This window comes from Heloderma suspectum, chromosome 3, assembly GCF_057233095.1.
Source record: "Heloderma suspectum isolate Gila_16-S chromosome 3, 16-S_ref, whole genome shotgun sequence".
Lineage (NCBI taxonomy): Eukaryota > Metazoa > Chordata > Lepidosauria > Squamata > Helodermatidae > Heloderma > Heloderma suspectum.
The window spans coordinates 118,250,131-118,277,999 of NC_139460.1; the positions used below are offsets into that span (position 1 = coordinate 118,250,131).

At 42.7% G+C, this 27,869-nt stretch overlaps 1 protein-coding gene across 2 annotated transcripts; it reads left to right on the top strand.

Annotated features, from left to right (window-relative positions):
- Nucleotides 1–1,145: 1,145 nt before the first annotated feature.
- On the top strand, nt 1,146–27,869 carry MXRA5 (matrix remodeling associated 5). 2 transcript variants are annotated; one of them, XM_084841767.1, is made up of 9 exons: nt 1,146–1,162; nt 4,567–4,587; nt 6,343–6,558; nt 9,363–9,492; nt 10,420–10,810; nt 13,282–16,560; nt 16,666–18,144; nt 19,112–20,012; nt 24,612–27,869. In XM_084841767.1, the coding sequence occupies exons 3-9, from the start codon at nt 6,353–6,355 to the stop codon at nt 26,518–26,520; spliced, it is 8,295 nt and encodes a 2,764-aa protein (XP_084697893.1). In that variant the 5' UTR covers nt 1,146–1,162; nt 4,567–4,587; nt 6,343–6,352; the 3' UTR covers nt 26,521–27,869. The 2 variants fall into 2 exon arrangements, with proteins under 2 accessions (XP_084697893.1, XP_084697892.1); XM_084841766.1 differs by lacking the exons at nt 1,146–1,162; nt 4,567–4,587 and having other exon boundaries at nt 6,349–6,558; nt 13,282–18,144.

Genomic DNA, 27,869 nt, shown 5'->3' on the forward strand with positions numbered 1-27,869 from the left:
ACCAGAAAACTTCTCTGGCAGATTCACCGGGCACTTGCGGCGGGGGGGAATCGGGGGGGGGGGGTTGAACCGCAGCTTGCAGACTCTGTACGGCAGTCGTCAGTTGAGCCACTTGATCACGAAGAGCCTGGTTCTCTTGCACGAGAGCTTGCACCGCCGAGTCCATGGCAGCCTCCAGAGGCAGTAGGAGCAGAGAGAAAAAAAAAGAGGAACAGGGACCAAGCTGTCAGGAGCACCCTAGCTGCCTCTTGCAGTCCCCACCAATAGCCAACTCAGGACACAGATGACGAATTCTTTCCGAGACTTTATTCCTTTATTACTTTATGACTCTTTCAGAATACTAATCACTAGTGACAAAGCAAGGAACAGCACTGGGGAAAGATAGTAGAGTAGCCTAAGTTCCAGGTAAGGCAGTTGGTCCCCGTTTGAAGGAGAACTGTGGGAAGACTCTGAACATATGGGCTATGGAGAGGTCCTCGATCTTACCCGTAGGTCCTCGGGACACGACTGTTGTTTGCGCGCCAAACGAGTGCTACACCTCCTTTCCGTGCCCTCCATCTGTCGTCGCTCCCTGCATCTGCGCCGAGCGTCCAGCAAGCCCCCCTCCAGCGCTCTCTTGCTGCCAGGGTCACTATCTATCCCAGGAATGCTGGCAGGAGGAATCTCTGCCAGCTGCTGTGCTTGTGAGAGATGAGCGAGCTCCTCTCCCACAGATTGCTGTTCCTCCTCAGAATCAGAACTGCTCTGGGGCTCTATGGGCTCAGTTTCCACCCTGACAGTAGGTTAGATTTGTCTAAGAGGTAGTGGCTGAGCTTCCTGGCTCATCAAGAATCTGAATGTGGGTCTGCCCAGTCCAAGTTGAACCCCAAATCCATCATATCCTGCTGCATCTATAGTGCTAGTTCATTGCCTGTTCTCCCTTTATCTTTTGCATTCGGGTAACTTTTCCACCAATTAATGTCTGTTGGCCAGAGAAAACTGAGAGGACTGAACTCGTATTTCAGTTAGGATACTGATTGAATGTGGGCTGCATATGTGCTGTGCTATCTGGTGAATTGATTCACAGCTGGTTGGAAAACCATGCTCAAAAGAGTGCTTAGCATCGGTTCATCATCAGACTAGAAAGAGGCTTCAAGTCAGGTTCTTCAGGGCTCTGTCCTCGGTCCAGCACTGTTCAACATTTTTATCAGGTGATTGGGGTTGAGTGAATCCTTATCAAATCTGCAGATGACAAAAAAAAAAAAAAAAAAGACTGGGGAGAGACAGCTAACACCGTAAAAGACAAGAATAAAATTCAAAATGACCTTGATGAAATGGAAAACAGGTCAGAAACGAACAGAATGAAATTCAGCAGGGACAAATGCAAAGTATTGCATTTAGGCCACACACACACACACACACCAAATTCACAAGTATAGCTTAGGGATGTGATGCAGCTACAAAATAAGGCTTTTGCAATTTTAGGGTACACTAGTAGAACTATAGTCTCCAAGTAATAGGTCAGCTTTATTCTGGACTAATCAGACCAATCTGGGCTACTATGTCCAGTTCTGGGTGCCACACTTTAAGAAGGATACAGACAAACTGGAACAGGTTCAGAGGAAGGAAACAAAGGTGGTCAGTGATAATGAAAACAAGTCCTAGGAGGAAAAGTTAAAGGAACTGGTATGTTGAGCCTGGAGAAGAGAAGAACATGATAGCACTTGTCAAGTTGTTCACACAGAAGAAGGCAAAGTTGCGTTCTATGCTTTCCCAGAGTGGACTAGATCTAATGAGCTTAAGGTACAGGAGGGTAGAGTAGGAGACATTTCTTGATGGAAAGAGCAGTTCCACAATGGAACTAATTACCTAGGGAGGTCTAGTGGACACTGTAGCTCTGGATTTCCTGCATCAAGCAACAGATTGTGCCAGCTGGCCTCCAAGGCCCCTTCCTGCTCTATGAGTCTGTGAAATCAGACTATCTTTTAAAGATGGAGATCATTCACTGTAGCCCTATGCCCCTGATTGTATTTTGTTAACTGCTTGTCCTCTGCTGCCCTATAACTGCAAGATTCACTGCATTGGATCTCTACTTGAGTCATTAGATGGCCTACTGTTCTTCAGCCCACTACAGTGCTATGGCTTTCTGCTCTCCTGTCCATCAAGCCCAATTTCCTAGACCTTGCTGTTCATGGCATGCTTTTTGACGTCCTCCTCATGACCACCTCTTTTCAATGTAGTAATTAGGTTGGCCTGATGCAATAGGGGACAGGGCTCTGGTACTTTTTTAAAGGCTGTGTAGAAGAGGGAATTTTGGCAGGGACTGCTTTTCTCTCCCTTGTAGCATCATGCTGCATTTGCTGAAATTCCTTCTTCTGTATGAGTGTTAAGCAGGTGTGTTCACCTGTGCACATACCAATCACCAACCTGCAGATCCAGAAAGGGTTCTTGGCCCTCGCCATTCCCTACTAAAGAAATTTAGCAAGCATGGCTTTCACACACAGGGCATCCACCTTCCTTCTTTCTGCCCTGCAGAAAGAAGGAATTTACATTAAAAGTGTAAATATACCTTTAGCAGCAACCTTACTAGCAATTCAACAGCAGTCTCATTGGTAGCTTGTATCCATGATACAAACCAGTTTTCTCTGCTCTTTCCAATGACTTAGCAGCAAATTCCTGTTGTAAATTGGGTGCAAGGCTCTTCCTTGTTACCGATTGTTCTAGGTTCTTCCACCATTTGGTCTGACAATAAAGCATGCTTAGGAACTTCAGGAAGGACTCAAGCATGCGTAACTAACTGTGCCTTCAAAAGCCCCAATGTTCTTATGAATATAGTAAGAGCATTATAAATTAATTAGTGCTGGTGGAAACAACAGAAGAAACAGAATTTCACATTTGCCACCAACAGCCTGTCTTTTGGCTTATTTTGTTAATTTAAAACATTTATATCCCATCTTTACACCAATATGGATTCCCAAGGCAACTTCCAGCAGACTTATCAATGAATGTGTGAACTTTCCGTACTGAAGAACATTGGCTTTGTTCAGACATAACACTGAGCCATGATTTACTGCTACATGAATGAGATTCATGTATGCATTGATACTTTGATGGGGTGAGATACGATCAGACAGGGTTCTCCAATTAAGGGTGCAATCCTATGCATATTTAGACAGAACAAAGTCCTACAACTCCCAGCATTCCCCAGACAGTGCAGCTGGAGTTGTAGGACTTTTTTCTGTCTAAATATGCATAGGATTGCACCCTTAATGACAAATAGATACCATTCAGCCACAGGACTTATTCTTCATATTTGGCTGTCTGGACATTCCCATTCAGAAAGTCCAAAACCTTTATAATCTGTTATTTTCTAGTTGGTTATTATAGTTGTTGATGTGCCAGATATCAATTGGGATGGAAGGCATCATGTTTTTTTCCATTGCTATGGAGCTCTTAAAAGAAAGAGAGACACCTCACTGTACATCATTTTTCACTTAGAACCCTGAGCCAAGGTTTTTGAATAGCAACTTTTTTTTTGAGGTTGTAACTTCTGTTTGGCTCAAAGCAGGAATTATATGAATAGAAGTAGATATTTATTAATCCTTTAAAGAAAAGAAAATATGTAAAATATTTAAATATGACAACTTTAATTAAAGAATCACCTCATTAAATACAACATTCTTTGGCATGTCACGGAATTATTTTTTAAAGAAGGGGTAACTCTTGTATTAACCTGACCACAGACATTTGAGAAACCCCCTCAGCCTGATGAAACCACTACTTTGAGTTATAATGGCTTTCATATGATGCTGATAGGAAAGGAATGGCAGTCTTATTGCTTGCAGATTTAAGCGCTCCAATGTATACACAAAGAAGCAGCTTTGTGGAGGCAAATGGCTCAATCCTGTGAGCCATTGTGCTTGTATGAGGAAGAATCTGTTGTGAGGGTATTATTACCTGCTCAGTTGCCCCAGCATTTGAGCTAAATGTATGGCAGTTACACTTGGGCTTCTCCTTCACTGCTACGCAGCATGCTTCTGATGTGTAAGGATGTTTCTTGGAGGAAAGCAAATCAGGGCATGGGGGGAAGGTTAAGGGCAAACAGGGAGGGAACAGGAAAACAGATGCAGGGCTGGATGCAGGGATTGTTGGGGTAGAGCAAACAAAAGAATTGGAAAGGTCCAAGTGACCTCAGGTGAGCTTACATCCCAAGAGAGAGCTGGGCTAACTGGTGAGTGGGAGGGAGTTGGGAGGCTCATAGTGGGCAGAAATCAGATTTTGCTCAAATTGGCTCAGAAAAAGCCAAGAGATTTGCTTACATTTGGGAAACTAGGTCAGATTCTTATGGGCCACTCCCAGGGAGAATTGGGGGGGGGGGGCTATCAGTGGTGCAGTAGTGCCAGGATTTGCAGGGAGGCAGCACTAGCACTTTTTGATTAGCAGGGATGCTGATGTCATCTTCCATCTCCACTCAGAATTCCTATTACTTCTGAGTTTGGCTGCAATTCTCACAGTAAGGGGGGGGGGATTTCCCAACAACAATATATTGTTCCGTTTTGTAACGCATAGTATTTTGGGGTGGCTTAGAAGACTAGTTAAGTCTTCTAAGTAGTTAAGACCCATTCGCTTTACAAAAGATCTGCTCCTGGTGGAGATGAAAACTGTTAGAACTGGTTTGTTGATATGGACCAACACAGCTGCCTGCATTTTCGGACTCTCCTTGGGGGCCTGTCATGGTGAGCATCTGCTCTTCAAAATTTACCATTACACCACTGCTGCCTATAAGTATTGCTGACACTTATATGTCCTCCTATTCCATTGACTGGCACACGATGAGCCTTTTATACTTACTTGCACCAGCCACAACTAGTATTAAAAGACAAGATAGGAGTTATCCATCCATACAGTCCTGCTTCAGTTGCAGCACACAGCTAAAACTTAGTCATTGGCACTTGATGTTTAGGACTGGCTTTTATTTATTTAATGGGTAGTCATAAAACAACGTGTGTTAACTATTGAATATAATTGTGTATGTGTGTATTGTGGTCCCACCTGCTCGTTCCTTGTTGCATGATAATGAAAAAATGATAATGGGATGTTTTCTTCCATGCTGTGGGCCAATTTGGTAGAGTGATGGATTCAGATTATGTATTTATTTATTTATTTATTAGATTTATATCCATGTGTTACTTGTGTGAAGAGGGCCCACCCTTAATGCCCTAATGTTGAGAGTGGATGTTTGCAATGTGGAAGCCTGTGTACATAGACCAGGAGTGGGAAGAATGTTAATTGGGATCTTCTGGGGTGACTTGCACTGGATTGGCAAGGGTCTTTAACTCCCAGTTGTCTAATAATTGCAAATACCATAAAGCTTCCCCCACCCCCAAAGTTAGGTTGCTGAAAAAGAATGCTTGGCGAAAACCAGGAGTGGATTTTTGTTTGAAATGACTTGTGAGTTTGGTTCTGGTACTGATCACAAATTCCTGGGTTGAGCATATGCTAAGGGACACTCTGTTCCTTAATTCTTAGTGTATATCTACCTGCCTGAGCCACAATTTCACACCTGACTGCTCCTCAGAAGTCTAGTCAAAAACCTCAGGGTCTACGTCAGAAACAAAGTGGATCCTGCAAGCCTGAGTCCTGCCCACCTCTGATGTAAATATCTACATGTGTAGGCTTCCACATGTTCTGGAACTGCTGTCACACAGGCTACAGAACATATGGAAGCCTATGTGTGTAGAGGTCTATGCACAGAGGCATAGACATCCATGCCTAACATGTGGGCATCAGGAGTAGGTCCAGAGAAGCTGCATGATATGACGGGGTGGTGGTGTCCAAAAGTGTTGCCCTACTGCACCTTTCTATGTGTGGAATCTGATGCTGTCAGGGTCAGACTTGACTATCTGAACATTGTGTTTTGTTTTGTTTTGTTTTGTTTTAAAAGAGAAAGTCAGACATTTGGATACATAAGTTGGCCGCTTGGGTAAATGCTACACTGTTCAATGTTGTGATCACATTAAACTTAAGACAATTGCAGGTATGCTACAACTAGCAAAATAATCATGCATATTCATTTAGTTGGTTAAAAATAAATTTACAGTCCTATTATAAGACTTAGTCACTGGAACAAGTGTTTAGGAAGGTACATAGCTGTGCTGTTACTTTAGTCTAAATGTTAAAGATTGAATGCCTTTGTTTAGCCTACCTTTCCCAGGAAGCCTATTTCCAGCATCCAAGTTATAAAATGGTATTCTCAATCTGTTCATGCAGACTTACATTGTAAGAACTGGAATGATATAATATTAAGTTGTCATGTCTTATTTGTTTTAAACTTAAATCCATTCTTTTTTACAAATGCAATAGGTATAGTGAAATGAAGACATTTGAGAAGATGCTAAAGCAACCAAATTTGGGGACACTATCCGTGGTGCTGATTCTCTCTCTGGGACTTCTAGAAACCACACTTGCATGTCCTCACCCATGCGCCTGTTATGTTCCCACTGAAGTTCACTGCACATTTCGGTCCTTAGCAGCTGTGCCAGCAAGAATTTCTAAACATGTGGAACGAATCAATTTGGGGTTTGTATTGAAATTTTACTGTGCTGCTTTACATTCTTTGAAAATAATCTTCTAGAGTTTATCCCACGTGTTGAATGGAGATGCATAATGCTTCAGCTAGACAACAGCAATTTGAGATGAATGTGGTACAAATCAAAAGCTTTATATAAAGAGGAGTATTAACGAAATTGGTCTAAAAACCTCTGTGGTCTACTTCTAATTACATTTTGGTTAACTCTTGGTTAGAACAAGATGCTCTCAAATCCTACTAACTTGCCTTCAGTATATGACCAACATGATGCACCAGTGGTGAATGTGCATAGGATTTGCTTTCCCTCCATGTTGCCTCAAATCTCTCTCCTACACCTATTCTGTCATTTCATTTTCAGAGAGGAGATAACAATTGTTGCACTATAGCATGGGGGCTCCACCCAACAAATCATAACCAGTATGCTTCCCATGTATCCTTCTTTCCAGAGGTCTACAGCTTCAATTGAATTTGCTTCCCTGCTTCAAATTTCCTGTGCCCACCTGCCACCCTGCTTTTTTCCAAGCTCTTTCATGAGGAGTTTATCCACCTAATTTTATACTCACCACACCTGTCTATTAGATAGTGAACTTTCTCCATATGCACACCCCAGCAATTTTCCTTCGTTTATTCGCTCCAGAATTTCCTACTTTCCCTGGAGATCATGTCAGCCTTACTACCACCATTGCTATCGCTCTAACCTTTTCTCTCACCACACTGTTTCTTCTATCTCTGTTTGCCATCCTAGCCTCATTGGGTTTCTTTCCCAAATAATTCAGAACATTTGCTGCATGTGTGTGCACAGGTCCCTAAAGCATGGTGCAAGTTCCATAGGTCACTTGTGCAGGAAAGAAAATGGAACTCATTCAGTAGGCTCACATTTTTGTAGCAATACGAATGATCCTAAGTAGACTATCTTTCTACTGATTTCAATAAGCTTAAAAGGAAGAAGATTTTAGCTCCTACTGTGGAATTGAAACACTAAAAATCCTTTGTTTTGTATTGCCCTTTACACTAATGGTGATGGCCTATGATTTGCTCAGTGCTGATGATGTGCCCCTCTTTCTAGGAGTAAGGTGATCTCTGGCAAGAGGAGCAGAGATGACATCTTTTGTCTGTCTTGCCAAGCAGAGATGCTGCCTTTGCTGACACAGCAGAAACTGCTTGCATTGTAGCAGATATAGCTGATTTATAACCACTGAAATCCCTGTCTCCCTTCAATTTGTCTCATGTGTTTATTTAGCAGAGTGATATATCTGTCCTAAGAGGACAACCAAATGCAGCACAAGTCCATTTATTCTTAGCCTCCTAATTTTGAAAACAGAAGCGTAATTGTTAGTTTGGAATATTTTTAGAAACTCTAACTTCATTTAGTGTATACCTTCTCCTTTCCAATTTCCAAGCTAAGAGTTTTTTACTTATAGGACTGCAAACTTTAATTTGGTTTCATCAGTGCATGAATCAATGAGAGCTTTAGGGTGCAATCCAATGGGGATAGTCAGCCACCTCTGAACTTGGAGGCAACCGACTATCCAATGCAGGGTGGGTGGAATGTGGAGGAGCTCTTCTCCTTTGTGCTTCAGCCACCCTGCATTTGCAGCTAGACGACCGATTTCGGCTATCTAGCTAGGGCGGCTTGGAGTGGGGGGGAGGCAAGCATCATTCCAGCACTTCCGCCATCTCTTCCCTGGCCCCAGGAATGCCCCCTTTCCCCCTGCTCTGCTCTTCTGAGCATGGAGCTGGGAATGAACTGTGCCATCTACAAGGGGGAGGGGGAGGGGAGGCAGTTTTCTGGAAACTGACCTTGGAGTGCTGGCTCCAAGGTCAGTTCCCGGAAAATGAAAAATCCTACAGCCATCTAGGGGCTGTTTAGCCGCCATAGGATTGTACCCTTAGTTGATTAATTGGTATTGGGAAATTTTAATAAGTGAGGCTGTGAGTTAGGAGCATACATACATTTATGCTTTAAATTTTGGTTCTGCTGTGTTTCAGTAAATACAGAAAGATACAGAAAATAAAAAAGATTTTTAAAAAGCCTTCAAACAATGTGGCTTTTGTTTATTTAATTGTAGTCTAAGTTATGTTCCCTTCATTATCTCAAAGAGAAGACAACTATAGTAACGCTTTGGTAAAATACAAATCTGTTTCAATTTAATGGATTAATCTGTCAAAGGCAGGTAATTAATCAACTAAGCATTCTTTAAGTAGCTCATAGCCCTCGTTTCTTCTAGACACACAGTTTTTCAATTGGAAGGCTACTGACTTGTCTCCACAGTTAAATACCTAATTGCATACTATATGTGCAGATCAAGCAGTCCAACTAATAGCTGTGGTCTTCTGCTTCCAGAAATTGCTTGGCACACATCCATGTTTACATGTCCTTGACAAAACTTCATTCATTGTTACATATTTTCTTGGTATCCTTGCAGGCCTACTGGTTTGCCAGTCTCCATATTATGATAGGTTGAATCCCTGCCACTGACAAGTATCCCCAGCAGATGGAGAATATTGTGGTGGAAAGCTTACGCTAATTGGCATTTCCATGAATTTAAGCTCCAACTGAATTGCATTTATTTTATTTTAATTTAATTTATGGCCAAAAGCTGCACAAAACTGACTTAAGAAACCATATATGAAATACCAGTTAAGGACACGTGGCCTTGTTAAAATGCTTCATTAACTTTGTCGAATTACGTGTATGATTTAAGCACAGGCAAAAGTTACCTAAAATGCCAGGATTTCTTAATGTAGAACGATGATTCATAACATGGTGCATTCAAATGTGTTTTCTTCCCAGGTTTAACAGCATACAGGCTATATCTGAAAACTCACTTGCAGGACTTGCAAAGCTAGAACTGCTCATGCTCCATGGAAATGACATCCAAAATATACCCAGTGGTGCCTTAAAAGATCTGACATCACTTCAGGTAGAGCCAATGTTTCTTCTTAAAATAACAGTTTCTCGGTTCCCAAAGCTCTGGTGTGTATGCATGGACTCCTATAAGCACTCAGAGCTCTGCATGCATGGCCAGATTCTGTTTGGTGTTGGAGAAAGCTATGTGAAAACATATGCAGAGCATATCATAACACTGAAGAGAAAACCTAGCACATAAATAGGGATTGGGGAGAAATTCATTTGGTTTGCATTTTGATGCGAACTTATCTAATTTCACATTTTCAAACCAATATGCAAACTGAAACTCAGTGATCCTTTGAAATTCGCATTCTCTGAATTTACAGTGGATTACTCCAATTAAAAACTCCATTCAAAATGCATATATTAGGGAATGATGCACACACAAATGCATATATAAGTGAAATGCATTAAAATGCATTATATTACATAATTTGCTTGCAAAAATGTGTATATTAGGCAAAACTGCATAGGAAAAATGTGTGTATTAGGAGAAATGTGCACAAAAATGCATGCAGATTTTCATGTCAACTCTTTTTAAAAACTTGTCAATTGACAGTTTCATCCGTTCCGACGTACCAGTGGCCTATAATAGCACTGAAATAAGAGTGCTATTTTTATTTCATTATGCAGCAGAGAAGCCATTTTTATTCCTTATGTATGCAGAAGTTCTTGAATCCATCATATGCTGTAGTTCATAATTCTCATTCATTTTCTGTTTTTTGGCCCTAAGCCAGATAAATTTAGTCATATTTAAGTCCCATTGGAATCCATTTTGTTGTGCCTAAATTAAGTCCCACTGATTTCAACGAGGCTTAAGTGTGGCTGTTTCTCTAGGCTGAGGCCATTTTTATTCTCCTATATTGTGTTACTTGTGCTTTTTCTGTATTATTGTATCACTATTCAAAATATTAACCTGTTCATTTACCTGACCATTTAGGTATTCAAAATAAGCTACAACAAGCTGCAGGTTATAACCAGTCAAACCCTCCAAGGGCTCTCCAGCCTAATGAGATTGCACATGGACCACAACCGAATTGAATTCATTCACCCAAATGCTTTTAATGGATTAACTTCCCTCAGACTTCTCCATTTGGAAGGAAACTTGCTCCAGCAGCTTCACCCCAACACATTTTCTACATTTTTGGTCCTTGATTTTTTCAGGCTGTCAACAATAAAGCACCTCTATTTGTCTGAAAATGCCATTACAACACTGCCTATGGGCATTTTTCAAAGAATGCCACTCCTAGAGAACATTTATCTTCATGGGAATCCCTGGTCCTGTGACTGCAGGTTGAAATGGCTCCTTGAATGGAGTGAGAAATCCGCAGGTAAGAGAAGACCATTGTTCACTGTACTGTCAGTAGGAAATGGATTCCAACAGAAATTTGCCCAGAAGTGTTGCATTTCTTTGTTGTCCGTACTCAGAGTTTGGGTTGTTTATTTCTTAAACGTATACTGCCTTTCCACAATTTAGTGAACAAGAAGTGTAAAAATGCAGAAGTCAGTATATTTGACCTAACCCTGAGTTTTACCCCCACAATAATTGGGCATCATTTGATAAGCAAAGTCCAGCATTAAAAGGCATGATTTGGAGCCCTGATTCTTTCCTGTATTTCTGATGTTGCACAATACTAAGTTGGACAGAACCAACATAGTTTAATATGGGGAGGCATTTGTATAGAAATCGCAGAACTTTCCAAGCTACAATGAAGGCTATTTTTTAAATCTGCTCTATGCGAGTAATGACTGAGGTCTGGCATACATGTATGGCGGAATGAGGTGGAAGAATTAAGAAATGGTTGAATGGACAGTATCATTTCAGGCTGTGTCAAAGAATCATGTCTTTTAATGTTCCTCATGCAAACAACTCCCTGCATGCAGAAAACTAGCACAGCAGGGAGCTGGCTGGACTAGAATGTTTTTCTCTGATGTGTTTGTTGCTAGTTTTTGGTGTTTGTTGTGTCTTCTTTTATCTGCAGGCACATTTTACAGAAATGGTATCCCTCCCCTACACTTTGAAGTAGTCCAGTCCACCACTTCAGAATATTTTTTTTTACCTCATTTGCTGTGTGCATAGTCCTGGCCTGCATTTCTTCTGGGGGTGATTTCAGACAAAGTCCTCTCTATATCCTTGTGTGAGATGAAGTCTTGACATTTTAGAAAAACATGCAGTCCTTCAAATTTTTAGTCATAATACCAAAAGCTGCCCCCAAAGTGCAAGCATTTCACAATTTGCACAGGCATTAGGGCCACCTCAAAGTGGTTTGCTTGTTTTTGTCATGCCTTACAGCAGGACAAGATGGAGGGGGTGTCCCATGCAAACTGAGAGTGTATCCTAGAATACCCAGGAGTGTTGCAGTGGTTTCTGCAGCACCCTTTTGTTTCATACAGGGAACCATGCCAGAAGTAGTACTGGAATCTGCAGGTGTGACCAACGTTGCATGTGTGAACAAGGGGATGATTACAGTGGGTTGGATCCAGACTAAGTGAGTCATGCTTAAGTCAATGGGTGGGCAACCTTTTTTCCTGTTGAGGGTTGCATTCCCTTGTGGGTAATCCGTGGGGGCCACATATCTGTGGTGGGCAGGGCTGAAGCCAGCACTGAGTAGGATCCAAGGTAAAAGTGGGTGGGTTACCCCTTTTTCTTTCTGATACCCACCTTTTCTCTCTCTCCTTATTTCTTCCCATGAAACAAGCTGCCAAGGAAGAGACAGATTGCTCTTGCCAGAGGACTGAACTGATCACATGCAGAGGGATTTTGAAATTAGGCTGAGAGCCACATGAAATTAGGCAGCTAACATTATGTTGTATTTGTGTATTTAATGGTTTTAACTGTATTTGGTGAACTGCTCAGAGTGTTTTGGCTATTGGGTGGTATAGAAATGCAGTTCATAATAAATAAATAACAGCAATAAAAAACACAATAGAAAATAGTCAATCCACATAACAAATAAGCAATATCACAATAAAAACATATAGAAAAACAAGATAAGAGCAGATAAAAATTGAAATCATTGCAGCCAGTTAAAAACATAATTAAATTAAAACATACAAATGAGAACCCAGAACAACAGAGAAAGACAAATCAGTTCAGTAGGCCAAATGCCTGTTTAAATAAAAAGGTGTTTGCCTGGTGGTGGAGCAAGTGGGCTAGACAGTATTCCCTCAGTAAAGAGTTCAAAAATCTGTGTTCCACCATTGAGAATTAACAAGGGGGCATTTCTAATGTATCAGTTCCACTTTGGGAACAAGACCAGATAATTCGTAACTCCAAATTCCAGGGAGAAATTTGAATGAAGTTAATTTGGGGAGTATCCCTATTCAGTAGGGAAGCGTCAGGAGAGGGAAATCAAATGAAAAAATTAAGTGGTGAATTAAGTAATCTGAGGCAGGATAGGTAGGAAACCAGAATCAACAAAACCAATGTCTTCTGGTGACCATTTATGTTTTAATGTTTTTAATAACCTTTTTTTTTTTTCTCCCACCATTGCAGAATTGAGGTTTGGAAATCAAAGGGCTATTGGGCAGAATTTCTTGTGGTCAGAAGTATGATAAGTCAGGATAGCATAGAAGTGAAGCTCTTGTACTTCTTCTCATTCCATTCTCTATTACTTTCAGTTGGAGTCAGCTTCCCAGTCATTCCTCCCAAACCAGGGCTGTTAAAGAAAGTAGAATTACTTGACTTCTCTGCAACTTGCTTGTGAGACTGGTTGGATCAGAGTGTAGTATATTCAAATTGTACAGGTAAAATAATTTTCTGTCATGTGATTTTTAGAATACCCTTTTTTTTGTCTTTCAGGTGTCCTGAAGTGTAAAAAAGACAAAGCATATGAAGAAGGCCAACTTTGCCCCAAATGCACCTTCCCTAAGCAATTCCAGAAACAAGATATTCTAAATGTGAAAGATATTTCCTGCACAAAGCCCATCATACAGTCCCCACTTAAACAGAACATCAGCCTCAAGGAGGAGGAAGCAGAGGACGATGACAGCTCTGAGCTTCCCATGGAAGAATTTCAGCTGTCTCCATGGAACATTACTTTGAACATGACCGATGAGCATGGAAACATAGTGAATCTGAAGTGTGAAATCAAGAAACCAACAGACTCTACCAAAATTCAGTGGAACCAGATCTCTCCTCAGGAAATTGAGGTCAATGCTACTATTTCCCTGGACCTGGAATGCCTAATGAACCGAGACAACTATGAAAAATTGTGGAAGCTTATTGCTTATTACAGTGACGTGCCTGTCAAGTTAGAAAGGGAACACGTGCTCAGCTACGAACCTAAGTTAAGCTATCATTACAGGCAAGGTTCTGATTATGATGCCCTTTATTACACAGGTGTCAAAGGGAGAATCCTTGCTGAGCCCGCCTGGGTGATGCAACCCTTGATACACATCCAGTTAAACAGACACCAGAGCACCGGGAAAAAAGTTGTGCTCTCTTTTTCTACCCAAATATCTCAGACGCTTCAGCCCCAAGAAAACAGACAGCAGAGAAGCAGCTGGGTGATGATAGAACAAGACCAGCACATCAGGGCAGCTCAGAGTGTAGTGGAAGGTTCAGATGCTCAGCTGAGTTGCAATGTGAAAGCATCAGAAAGTCCCTCCATCAAGTGGATGCTTCCAGGTGGGACAAAACTGAAAGCTCCATTCAAAGTGCAAGACAGCAGGTTTTCGGTCCTCAGCAGTGGTCAGTTAGTCATCAAATCAGTGACCTATGCTGATTCGGGAGTGTACTACTGTGTTGCTCAAGTGAGAGGGGATGTAGACGCAATGTCCTACAGAGTTCTGGTGCAGCCTCCAGTCATTCAGCCAGCTGACTCCGAGACAACTGAAGTTGAAAAACATGTAGGGGATTCCATACTTTTGCCCTGCAGTGCAGTGGCTATCCCAGATGCACACCTAAGCTGGATACTCCCTAGCAGCCATGTTCTTCATGATTCATCAAACTCCTCCAATGGGTATATGCTTGACAACGGCACACTGTTAATTCCACACAGCCATGTCAGTGACCGTGGGTACTACAGGTGTGTCGCTATCAACCAACAAGGATCCGATCAATTCGCTGTGAAAGTAACAGTAAATAAAATGGTATCTGATCGAGCCTCAAAGAGGGTGAAATTTAAAAAGCATCCTGGTTCAAGAATGCCTGTAAAAGCAAGGGGGTGGGTCATAGAAGATGACGGGGGATCTGGTGCTGAAGAGGCTTATGATACTCCAAGCAAAAGAATCCATCAGAAAGGCCGGGAAGTATCCCTTAAACAAAAAAATGGCAATGTTTCTCGTGTTCAGGTGAAGAAGAATAAAAAAGGAAAGCGCAAAATGAAATTCTGGAAAGGCCTGGATAGGGCAGAAGAGATCAATGTTGCAGAGGGTCGTAGGGTATTTGAATCCCGAAGGAGGATAAATATGGCAAACAAACAAATTAATCCACAGCACTGGGCCAACATTTTGGCAAAAGTCCGTGGGAAAAACCTTCCAAGAACAATGACGTCACCAGTCCCTTCCTTAAGGATTACGACAGAAACGCCATTCATGCATCAGACCACCAGAGTTCCTCCTCCCGTCGCCAGCCCTCCTGCAAAGACTGCAGTGGAAGTCAGTGGAGATGAGTCTTCTGCAGATGCACATTTGGGTGAGGTAGAGCTGATCTCAGTCACAATTCTTCCCCTTATCAATTCACAGAATTATAATCAAGACCAAACACCTTCTGCAGAAGTGAGTCCTGAGTCTGAGCCTTTTGTAGAGCACGAATCTTCAAATACAGCAGGAGGTCCATACAGTGTGGAAACACCTCTTGCAAGGGACACTCAGATCTCTCCAACTGTACAGACACAGGCTTGGGATCGCAGTAATTTGAGGACAGGTAACTCCAAACCAGCAGAACCGAAAAAGATAGATGGTTTCACCCAAGAGCCCTCAAATGAAGAAGCAATAAGCGACTTGCCTCCCATCCAAAGCACTCTGATAACAATCAGCAATGGGGAGAGAGCCACACAGTATACATTGTCCTCTTCAGAACTATCATCCAGAGTTTATGTTCTTGCAAAAACTCATGTCTCTGAAGACACAGGAACAGATATATGGCAGAAGAATATGAATATATTGGAAAATGCTGCAATAATTTCTACACATTCTCAGATCAACAATGATCTGAATTTAAAAGCCACAACCACGGTTTTTCCTCTTGGCTCTCCAACGATAGATTTGGTTCCTACAGAAAGTAGTAGCATAGACCATCAACAAGTAAGAATTTCTCCTGACCCCTTCAGGCTTTCTGAAAACATGCATGTTCAAAAACCGGAGTCCACTTTTCCTGTAGAAAGTACCACTGCTCCATTTGAAAAGAAAGACTGGCTAATGACTGCTGCAGCCACTAACAAGATGACCACAGTGGCCATGACTACAGCATATGAAAGAAAAACAACTACCTCTAACTCACCAGTTCTCCAACATCCCCGAAGGCGGCCATATGGGAGAAGGAGATTAAGACCAAATCGGTTCAGGAGACCAAAGCCTATTCTTCCAACAGCCACTACCATAGAAGAGGTGCCTTTCAGTCAAAAAGCATCTAAACTAGAAGCTGCCACCCAAAGTTTGCAAGGTTCCACTTTTAGAGATCATCATAAACCTGAAACACAACAAGCAAATGAGTATAAACCTTCAGAAGTGAGTTCTTCATTAACTGCAAGTGTTCCTGCTTTACGAATGTCCACCAAGGCACATGATGTGGAAGCCGCTTCAGTGCTTCAGCTTTCTACTTTGCTGCCTAAAACACCTATAACTCATGCCAAGGACCCGAAAAGTCACATGTTGATACCAACTCATGACTCACTGACTAGATCTCCCAACAAACAGCTGCATTTGTCTCACAGCTCAGGGCATACACTTGCAACATCTACAGACAATGAATTAATCAAAGCCTTTGAAGAGAACACATTTACAGCAAATAATGAAGTCACAGAGGCCCATACAGCAAGCACTTCAGTATCTATAGGAAGTGTCACTAGCCCAGTGTTACCTTCTGACTTTAGTTACTTGGTGATTCCAAAATTTGTAGAAGAATATCTTCCTATTAGCTCATCAGCTCCAGAGAATGGAGCTGATGGAAGAGTAGCACAATCAAGACCTGCCACTGTACAGCAATTGACTGATGCCACTTTTAAGAACCCTCCAACTGTAGATGAACTGCAGAATTTTTCAGAATCTCTAATAACGACTACAGTTGCAACATATTTCCACCAAGGAGAAACAGTGACTTCATCTCACTATAGTGCAACAGATGATCACCTTTTCACACCTTCAGAAACTAAACAGGTGATCAATCACTGGCAAAGTAGAACACACACACTACCATCTTCAAGGCACTCCAAGGACATGATTACTCAGTTACATGATCATCGTGATCAGACTGTTGTACATAGAACAGAAAAAACCTATCCCCCCATTTTTCCCATTGCACCTGCACCTTTGACCACTACTCTTTCTCCATCATTGCCCAGCACTCTTAATTTGTTGGATCATTCTTCTGCAAAGAAAAATTACACATCTGGTCAACATCCAGACAGCAAAGGGTCCAATGCTGATAGCAGAAGAGCCAAGCTCACCTCAAGACAGAATGAACTTTCCACTTCCCATTCAAATCACAACAGAATCACCACACAAGAAAAGCAAGGGCAACTGAAAGAACCATATGGTGGCAGATCATACAACAGCCTGTCACTGAATCCAAAAATGCCTAACCTGCCAATTGGAATTATACCCATTTTTAATCAGCCACCTGCTTTGGCTCCTCCAAAACATATTCCTGTGAGGGGGACTGTGAAACCTCCCTATCTCATTGTACCAGGCCTATTTCGCCATTTTGTAACTCATCAACCCACCCTCCACTATACCAACAAACCAGAGATAACTGCATATGCAGCACATACTACACAGGACAGAAAAACCTCTTCTCACACAGAGATCTTTCTCTCCACTACAACAGCTGCACCATTATACAGACCTAAATTGCATACTCCAAACAGATTTGGCAGCCAGGGTGAAAGCAGATACAGCATTCACTCCAGAGTTTTTGCCAACAACTACCTTCCTGAAATCAGAGACAAGCCTGGAAGAACAGTAAATCAAGCTATACCGTATTTTCCCAATTCCAGAATTCCAGTCCTGTTTAACAGAACCAGGGTATTCCAACATTTGGGAGTAAACTCTAAACCATTGGTGCCTAATCTGTATAGCCCAGTAAGCACAACTGAGAAGAAATTCTTTCCAGCCAGGCTTATAACGCAAAGCACTCCTCTAAAAGTTGCAGCTATTCCTGTGCCTCCCATGGCCTTAGCTACTGCACCACCAGCTGTTACTACTACTGCTCCAGTTGTAACTCTAAGACTCAAACCTCAAGTGACTTCAACCCTGCAATCCTCCAGAAGCATCCATTATAACAATCCAAACGTGCTATTTGTGCCTAAGCTGGGAGGAGTTAAGGCACTTAATTCCAGCATTATTCAGCCTTCCACGCGTTTCAGGACACAAGGAGAAAGGCCTAAGATTATAACAAAAAAGTCTAACATTGTATCCATCTTTGCTGAATCAGATGCTGTCATCCCATGTGATGCCACAGGAGAACCTAAGCCTTTCCTTTCTTGGACAAAAATCTCCACAGGTAATATGTTTAAATATTTAATTTTGATGCCATCATGGTAGGGCATAAATGCAGAAACATTAACTCTTCTCCCACAAAGGACAGCATCCTTTACTCACAATAAACAATGCAAGAGATAAGTAGCCTTCTGTCTGCATTGCTTATGCAGAATACAAGTGCATGTATACATTATGATGCTTATCTAAGCACTATTGAATGAGCTAGATCAGGGAGTGGGAAAGTCTGGCCCTTCAGATGTCAGACTGCAACTCCCATTAGCCCTAGCCATCACAGTCAATGGTGAGGGATGATGGGAGTTGTAGTCCAGTAACATCTGAAGGGCCATCCATCCCTGGGATGAATGTTTCTTTTGATGAGAATAGGGATGTACAACTATATCACAGGCCATGAAATGTTATGGAGTGACTATCTGGATTGAGGCTTCATATCTGCACATCTTCTTAGGTTCCACAGGAAGAGTGCAGAGCCTCTTTCAGCCTGAGAGTCAGATTCCATTTTGGAGATGCTCTCAGGGCTGCATTTCAGTGGTGGGTGGGGCTGAAGGCAAAAGGGGTGGGGCAAAAGGTAAAATGGCTGAGGCAAAGATACCAGCATATGTTAGCGTAAAGCTCTTACTGCCATTGACCAGACCATAGCAAAAGCATTTCAACCTTTTAGAATGGGGTGGTGGGGAATGTACAAAAGTTGGAAAACTACCAATTGGCGGTCAGAGGAAAGGGGACAGAGCCAGGGGAAGGAGGCATGGCCATCTGGGGGACCATAGAAGGCCAGTTTGGGATCCCAGGAGAGTCTGATTTGCCACCCTGGCCTGAGGTTTTGCACCCCTATTCCACAGGGTATTATTCTACAGCCAAAGTGAATAAATTGAAATTTCTGGGTTAGTTCCAGTATATAATGGCTGTTGAGAGAGAGAGAGAGAGAAATCCAGCAACAACTCTTTTATTTTTCTATTTGTTGAACCTTTCAGGAGCACTGATGACAGCCAATACGAGGATACAACGTTTTGAAGTCTTGAAAAATGGTACATTCCTTATTCGCAATGTTCAGCTTCAGGACCGTGGACAGTATTTGTGCACTGCACAGAACCTGCATGGCGTCGACAAAATGATTGTCTTGTTGACCGTCTTAGCCCAACAGCCCAAAATGCTGGGTTCCCAGTTCAGAGATGTGACTGTTTATTTTGGAGAGAAAGTGACCATGGATTGCCAAGCCAATGGAATTCCAAGCCCACACATTTCTTGGATTTTTCCCGACAGGAAAATATTACAAACTGTGAGCACTACAGAGGGAAGGGTGATGCTGTACAAAAACCGAACCTTGTCCCTTAAGGACACAGACTTCTCAGACCGGGGAGTTTACAAGTGCATAGCCAGCAATGCTGCAGGAGCTGATAGTATTGCTGTGAGACTTCACATTGCTGCCTTGCCACCCATTATCCAGCAGGAGAAACAGGAAAACATTTCCCTCAACATGAGGCAGAACATCAACATTCACTGTAGTGCCAAAGCAGCACCTCTGCCTGGCATCCGTTGGGTGCTCTTTGATGGAACCCAGATCCGACCCTCCCAGTTTGTCCATGGCAATCTGTTTGTTTTTCCAAATGGGACCCTGTACATCCGCAATGTCTCACCCAAAGACAGCGGGAGCTATGAGTGCATTGCAACCAATATGGTCGGGACTGCCCGGAGAACTGTCTGGTTGCATGTCAAGAAGCAGTCCACAAATGCCAAGATCACTGGGAGCTCTCCTCAGAGAACAGATGTGACATACGGCAGCGCCCTGCGGCTGGACTGCACTGCTTCTGGGGACCCCTGGCCACGGATACTCTGGAGGCTTCCTTCAAAAAGGATGGTGGATTCTCTACAAAGGTGAAAAAATCCTTGCTATTCCTTTTGGCATGCCCAGTATCCATTGATGGTTTTGAGGAGTTTCGTATGACAACTCCGCAAGTTAGCATCAGCCCTTAGGTCATTCCAATAATATTTGCTTGCGGCTCTTTGATTAGAAATTCAGTGGCCAGAATAGTGTGTGTGTGTGTGTGTGTGTATGACAGAGTGAGTGAGCGACAAGGATGGTGCACTGAAGCTTACCTCTATATCAGGAATGCACAACCTTTTCATCCTCAAGGGCCGCATGTGATGCTGGCCCGGGGAGGGCACATGCATGCATATGCGCATGCACATTCACACTGTGCAGACACGCACATGTGTGCACACATGCATACATAGACATGCATGCACACATAACTTTCCCGGGAGGAAAGAGCCGTATGTATGAGGATCTCTGGGAGAGGGAGTGGAGATCCTTCCATCCCTTCCTGCAGTGATCCTGATATAGAACACTCTTTCCTCGGTAGCAACAACGGGAAAAGAACAATCTTGATCAGGATTGCTTGAAGAAGGGGATGGAGAACAGGGTAGACCCATGGGAGGGCTGCAGTTAAGTCCTTGCAATCATGCAGCCTCCCAGGCAGCAGGTTGTGCACCCTGCTCTATATAACACATATAGTTTCAGAATGGAAACCCACTAGCAATTGTATTATCTTTTTCAAGGCATTTCTTTTCCATAAAGCATGGCCATGGCATGTTTCCGCTTCAATGCTTGATCCTACAGTGTTTATGCAGAAGTAAATCCCACTGAGATCAATGGGGTGTCACAGTTAGGATGCATAGGCCTGCAGCCTGGAACAACTTGCTTAGGATAGTAGCTTTCCAGAGAACCCCATGGCTCCTTGCAATCAGAATTCCCCCAATGAGTAGATCAGTAATGATGGAAAATATTCCTGAAAGGCAACTTGCCCATTGCTATCAACATTCCCTTGCCATGCACAGCCACAGAAGCAGGGTTTGTTGTGTCACAGGGTACATTCCATGTCTGAAGACCTAGTGAGGAGGCTCAACATACCAAGCTGACGATGCACCCTGCGCCTCAGAAATGAATGCCAATGCATTCACTGTATTACTCCAATGCAGCAAGAGTGCACAGGGTGTTCCACAGGAGACAGGCAGGGTTCCTCAGCAAGCACAGTACTGTGGAAAGGGTTCCCTAAAAAATAGAAATGTTGGAACATGCCGGGCTAGACAAGGGTGTATCTCACAGAAAGGCCTTTGATGGACAAAGATGGATAAAATTGTGGTAGAATTACTTGAAATAGTTCTGATGGAGAGGGGAGAGGAGCTAAAACCTGCCTGCATACCTTAGCTTAAATAAATAAACGTGCTGAATGGAATGTTGTCAATGCAAACTCTCTTCCATATGAAAAAAAATAAATACAGGATGCAATGCTTGCACAGTTGATCATTGTTTAGTCCCATTGATTTCAACGGGGGTAATTGTATTCTTACCTCCCCACTTAAATAAAGAGGGCTTAAACGTGTTTCATTTTAGCTGGATTGTGGCCGTGATCGCTAGAGCAGCAGTATGAGATCTCAGTTCTCTGTTTATATGTGTATACATTTAGCTAAAAGCCTGTGTTTATGTTAAAGTTAAAATGACTATTTTTATTAGAATATAAATATAATAGTTTGTTGTTTTTCAAGAGGTTCAAGTGTGCCAAGATGTTTGGCCTTGATTTCTGTTTATACTCATTTTACTTTGCATTGCTTTGGAATTGCAGAGTTTTTAAAAAATACATTTTGGTGCATGACCTTTGCCTTATTACAAGTTATGTAAAAATGATTAGCCTTAATTGATGATAATTAAGCATTTAATAATTTAAGGCCAAAGTTTTGCAGTAAGAATAACTTACTTGTTAAGAACACTGGGTTTTATAAATGAAGCCAGACTGTCATATATACCTGCCACCATATAAAGCATCCCTATTTATTAATTAATTTAATTATTTTTCTATCCTGCCCTTTATAAAAATCCCAGGGTGGGTACAAATATTAAAACAATAAAATACAATAAACTGTATTAAAGCAATAAACACAACACATCTAATAAAACCTGTAACAGTCATCAGAGAGGAACAGATACAGTACATGACAGAGATCCGGTCATATTCATAGACCACTCATAAATGCCTGGGTAAAATTCACCAAAATTCACATATTAGAGGGTATAATCTCTCTAATATTGTGCTTATTAAGCTTTCCCAGCCCCAAGCTGTGCATATTTAAATATGCACATTTTTAACTTCCTTTTTACGTAGAAATCAATGGTGGGAAAATGGCGGGCGCTCACCGGACAGGATCGCGGTGAGCCTGGGGAACTCGCCGAGCTTGTGAGCAGCCCAAGTGCAGGTCCGGGAGGGGTGCAAGCAGGGGCACTGCTTTAGAAGGCGCCCAGAGAAGCCGAGCTGGGGCGAGTTCTCACATCCCTACACAGGCAGGCTGATACAGGGAGAAGTGTTCCTTCAGATACTAACCATAACTGAGATTACAGAGAACTATAGTAGGATGGCTATAGCAAGGTCTACTTTTCAAAAGAGGTGATGCTTTGATGCTCCTAGTTGTTTCTGATGGATTGTACAGGATTTTTCTATAAAGTTAGCCTGGAAATCTTTCAGAAGCCAGAGGCTGCCTGAAAACTGCATTCCCATATCTAGTTCTACACACGCACGCACAACATAAAGGCACTGTGTGGCATGATGTCATTATGCTGTGAGTTCCCCAGCTCTTGCTTGACATGCCAGGTAACAGCACCATGGGCTTCCATTAGTGGGGGTGGGGATATTAATGGTGTGATTGTGTCACATCATGTGCTGGATTTCATTGGACCCTGCAGAGAAGAACTAGGCCTTCCCTGCAGAGAAGAACTAAAATGTCCTTTTCTGTGGCAGTCCTGGGTGCTCCATTACATCCAGTTATACCTTTTAGGCTTCAGATAAAAAGAAAAATAGCTGAACCTGATACCCTGAGGCAATATTATCAAGCTTGCAGTTCACAGGATCTCATGAAAGGGGCCTAGCACAGGCACACAAGACAGTATTTGTCTTCATGCCAGAGCCAGGGCTGACCTCGGGGCCTCTATAGGAGCTGGTTTGGGATTGCAGCCCTTGTGTTGCCTCCCTGACCATGTGTGGCCTGGAGGAGCTTATGCAAGGGCCCTTGTGCAGCCAACCTGGGTGCGGGGAGCAGGGCAGAGTCAACTGTGCAATCGGCATAGGATCATTTTTCAACTGCAGGGGATTCAGGTCAGTACCGAGTACATGTTCCAGGTGCGGAGAATAATGATAACCTGTTGCTTTCGTTGTGGAGGAATGGGCCACAGCTCCTAGTGGAGCACATGCTTTACCCGCAAAAGGTCCCAGATTCAGTTCGTGGCATCTCCAGATAAAAGGATCTCTGGGAAAGATCTCTGCACCAGGCCTTGGAGAACTGCTGTCAGTTAGAGACAGGCTTCAAATTAAAGAGACAGTCACTGCTGCATTTGTCTGGCAGTGCTTCCTGTTAACAGTCGAAGGGTGACATGTACGAGCCATGGATATGAATACACCATATGCCAGCTTCCCTTTGAACATTACGTGAAGCTTTGGCCAATGGATGCAGACGTGACTGCACACTGGGTGCGTGCCACTTCTTCAGTAACCTCAGAAATCACTCAGGTTAGATGGGAATGGCGCAGATCAGGGGTATCAAACCTTTTTCAGCCCAAGGGCTGAAAATCCAATCTGAATTTGGAGAAAGCTTGAGGGGCTAGCAGGGTCAACATCCAAGGCAACATCTCATTTGGCAAAAGACGAGAACATAAGGTCATTCTGTGTTTATAACCATTTAAAATGGATTGATCATACATTTTACAGTGGCAGAGAAGATTATACCCTAATGCATTAAGTAGTTTGGCTACATAAACTTTGAAAATTGCTTGATGTAAGTATTCTGTGTAATGTTAGCAGAAGTGGAATTTCCATCTGCTGCTCCCATGATCCACTATTACGTGACAGACAGCACAATTCCATACATGTCTACTCAGAAGTAAGTCCAATTGAGTTCAGTGGGGCTTACTTCCAGAGAAGTAGGTATCGAACTGCATCCTGGATGCAGGCTCTAATATATACAACTATGTCCCACTTATTCAAATACACAAAATTGTTTCTCCTGCTTATAACCAAAGCAATGCCACACTCTGTGGAATAACATTTCTTCATTAATAAATGTGTGTATATCTTGTCATATGGAATATATTGTCAGTATCGTATTCATTTTATAAACATGTGTGTCCAGCCATTTAAGCTTACATGTAATTTATCTCTAATGTATATATACCAGAGGACTTTTTTTATGGCATTTCCGTGTCCGTGACTAAATGCAGCATAGAATTCTGTAAATAAAACCTAGATCTTCAGAAGAGAGGTATAAAGTAAATAAAAATCATCCTTCCATTAGAAGAAAGTCAATTTCAGGATGGAATTGTTTGCTTGCAAATGAAGATAATTATTTTTGTTTGTTTTCTGGCTCAGAGTAAGATGTCTTGTGACCATAGATTTACAGCACATGTTTTGTTTTCTCTTTTCCCTAAATTAGTTTGGACAGCAGAATCAAGGTATTTGGCAACGGAACATTGGTTGTCCATTCAGTCACCGACAAGGATGCTGGAGATTACCTCTGTGTGGCCCGCAATAAGATTGGAGATGACTACGTAGTGCTCAAAGTAAATGTGATGATGAAACCTGCCAAAATCGAACACAAGAATGAGAATAACCGGAAAGTGTTGTATGGAGGGGACCTGAAAGTGGACTGTGTAGCCACAGGTCTGCCAAACCCGGAGATCTCCTGGAGTCTTCCAGACGGCAGCATGATCAACACCTTCATGCAGTCAGATGATAGTGGGGGCCGAGCAAAGAGATATGTGGTATTCAACAATGGGACCCTGTATTTCAATGATGTCGGGCTGAGAGAAGAGGGGGACTACACCTGCTATGCCGAGAACCAGATTGGTAAAGATGAGATGAAAGTGCGAGTCAAAGTTGTGGCTGAGCCTGCCACCATTAAAAATAAAACCTACACAGCTGTCGACATCCCATATGGGGATGTGGTGTCTGTAGGATGTGAAGCAAAAGGGGAGCCCACACCAAAAGTGACCTGGTTGTCTCCAAGCAACAGGCCTATCCCACCTCTGTCAGATAAATATCAGGTGTACAGGGATGGGACACTTCTCATACAGAAGGCCCAAAGATCTGACACTGGCAACTACACATGTGTAGCCCGTAACAGTGCTGGGGAAGACCGGAAAATTGTCTGGATCCATGTCAATGTTCAGCCTCCCAGAATAAATGGGCATCCCAGCACCATCACCTCCATGAGAGAAATGGCTCTGAGAGACAGTCGGAAGCTGATTGACTGTAAAGCAGAAGGCATCCCATCTCCACGGGTCATGTGGGCTTTCCCAGAAGGAGTGATCCTACCTGCTCCCTATTATGGGAACAGAATCACTGTGCACCGCAATGGCACATTGGATATTCGTGGTGTGAGGCAAACCGACTCGGTGCAGCTGGTGTGCATCGGCAGGAACGAAGGGGGAGAGGCCAGGCTGATTGTGCAGCTTCAGGTCATGGACCATGTGGAAAAGCCCACCTTCAGGGATCCTGTCACTGAAAGGATCACTGCCACAGCAGGCCACAGCATCAACCTGAACTGCTCAGTTCATGGGACCCCTCAGCCCAGCACTGCCTGGATCCTCCCTAATGGCACGGAACTGCAGAAAAGCAGCCATTTGCACAGGTTTTACCACAAGAGGGATGGGATCCTACATATCAGTGCCCTGTCTGCAGCAGATGCTGGGACTTACCGTTGCACAGCCCAGAACCCAGGTGGCTATGTAGAGAGGGTGGTCTTCCTCCAAGTGGGGCTGAAACCAGAGATCAGCAATCAGTATAACAACCTGGTGAGCATCATCAATGGGGAGACCCTGCAGCTCCACTGCATCACCCAGCCCAGTCAGCGGGCCCACGTCACCTGGACGCTGCCCAACGGGATGGTTTTAGATGGTCCCCAAGCTGTTGGGCGATTCTCCCTGTCAGAGAACGGCTCTCTCACCGTGCGTGAGGCATCTGTATTTGACCGAGGGACCTACCTGTGCAAGGCCGTGACGGAGTATGGCTCTTCCCTTATGAACGTTCCCGTCATTGTGATTGCCTACCCGCCGCGGATCACAAGTGAACCTGCTCCTGTCATTTATATGAGGCCAGGCAATACCGTGAAGCTGAACTGCATGGCCATTGGAATCCCTAAAGCAGAAATAACGTGGGAACTCCCAGACAAATCGCATCTGACAACGGGAGCTCAGTCCCGTCTGTATGGAAACAAATTCCTTCACCCTCAGGGCTCGTTAATCATCCAGCAGGCTACACAAAGGGACGCAGGCTTCTACAAATGCACTGCTAAAAATATACTGGGCAGCGATTCAAAAGCAACCTACATACACATATTCTAATGTTCAAACAAATGCCTTTGAATACACACAAATATCTAACATCCCTGCCAAGTGAGCACAGCTAGGAAAATACAGTTGCTAAATGAAACCAGTTGTACTAAGGGAAAAGCACGATTGTGCCAAAAATGGTGTATTATGCAGCCTTACCTTTGTGAAATACCAAAATGCAATTTCGGAAGATAACACATCTGAGAAGACCTCTGAACTATCTCTATGACAGAACAGGGTTTCTCACCTTTTGCCTTAGAACCTGAGACAAGAGGTGGGCTTGATGAACTTCCAACCTTTTCAATTTTTGCTTTTGCAACTTGACCTTGAAGGGGTTCTTGTGATGAAAAAGAAATTCAGTCCAGCCAAAGTTAGGTCATTTATATCTCACTGATTTCAATGGGAGAGTTGAGCACTGCAGTCAGTGGAACCTAAAAAGTGCTTAACCTTGGCTGGATTGTGCTATATATCCTTCAGGCCATTACATGGGGTGAGGTACAAGGGAGAGGAGGAAAACTTGATTCAGAAAAGCCATTTTCAGCAGCAGCCCTGGAGAGAATGTAACAAATAGTTCTGGCCTGAGTTTGGTTGATACATTTAAGGCAATGAAATTTAGTATCAGCTTGAGAAGTTCATTCTTTTACACCTTGTGCGATCTAAAACACCTATGGATTCCACAATTGGGGATGTTGGTAGAGGGAAGAGGAAACAAATAAGAATATAAATTCATAATTTTTGCAAGCAAATTCAAAGTGGGAGAAATTTGTTGAGAATTCTCCCTTCCCCAATCCATTTTGGTTTTACCTACCACCTAAAGAACTCTGCCCACTGATAGTCCAAATCTATTCCTTTATGCAACAAGCACCTTAAAACATACCAAAGTAGTATTAAATCTAACAAAAGAGTTGACACAAGAGAAGTTGCTTCCTTTTGTTGTTGTTGTTATTATTGGACACAAACTGTTTCCTTAATTCCCTGCAATGCTTTAACATAGCCAAGCCTCTATAGAATATAATTACTAACTACTCTCTGTTCGTTTTTCTGTCAGCTCTCTGGGATCAGCTCTTCAGTTAGCAATTTTTTTAAAAAAAAACTGATGTTATTCCACCACAGCCTAGCAATAATTACTGTAACAATGCAAATGCCTCTCAGCAAGGGAATCCCTAGCTGACTTCAGTCATTCTTTATTTTATATGTGTGTGTGTGTTTTCAGACTATGAGACTGGAAGAATAACAGTGACCCTGTGTCTCAGTGTATAAATTATTGGTCTTTACAAGACTCTGATACTTCTACTGTGTTTTATATAATATTAAGTTCAGTATACTGTATGTTTTATAATAAAAACAAATATTTTCCACAC

Coding starts and splice junctions, on each gene's coding strand:
- MXRA5 (XM_084841766.1), top strand. CDS start 6,353: ATGAAGACATTTGAGAAGATGCTAAAGCAACCAAATTTGGGGACACTA. Junction 9,493..10,419: donor AAGATCTGACATCACTTCAG/GTAGAGCCAATG, acceptor CTGACCATTTAG/GTATTCAAAATAAGCTACAA. Junction 20,013..24,611: donor ATGGTGGATTCTCTACAAAG/GTGAAAAAATCC, acceptor TCCCTAAATTAG/TTTGGACAGCAGAATCAAGG.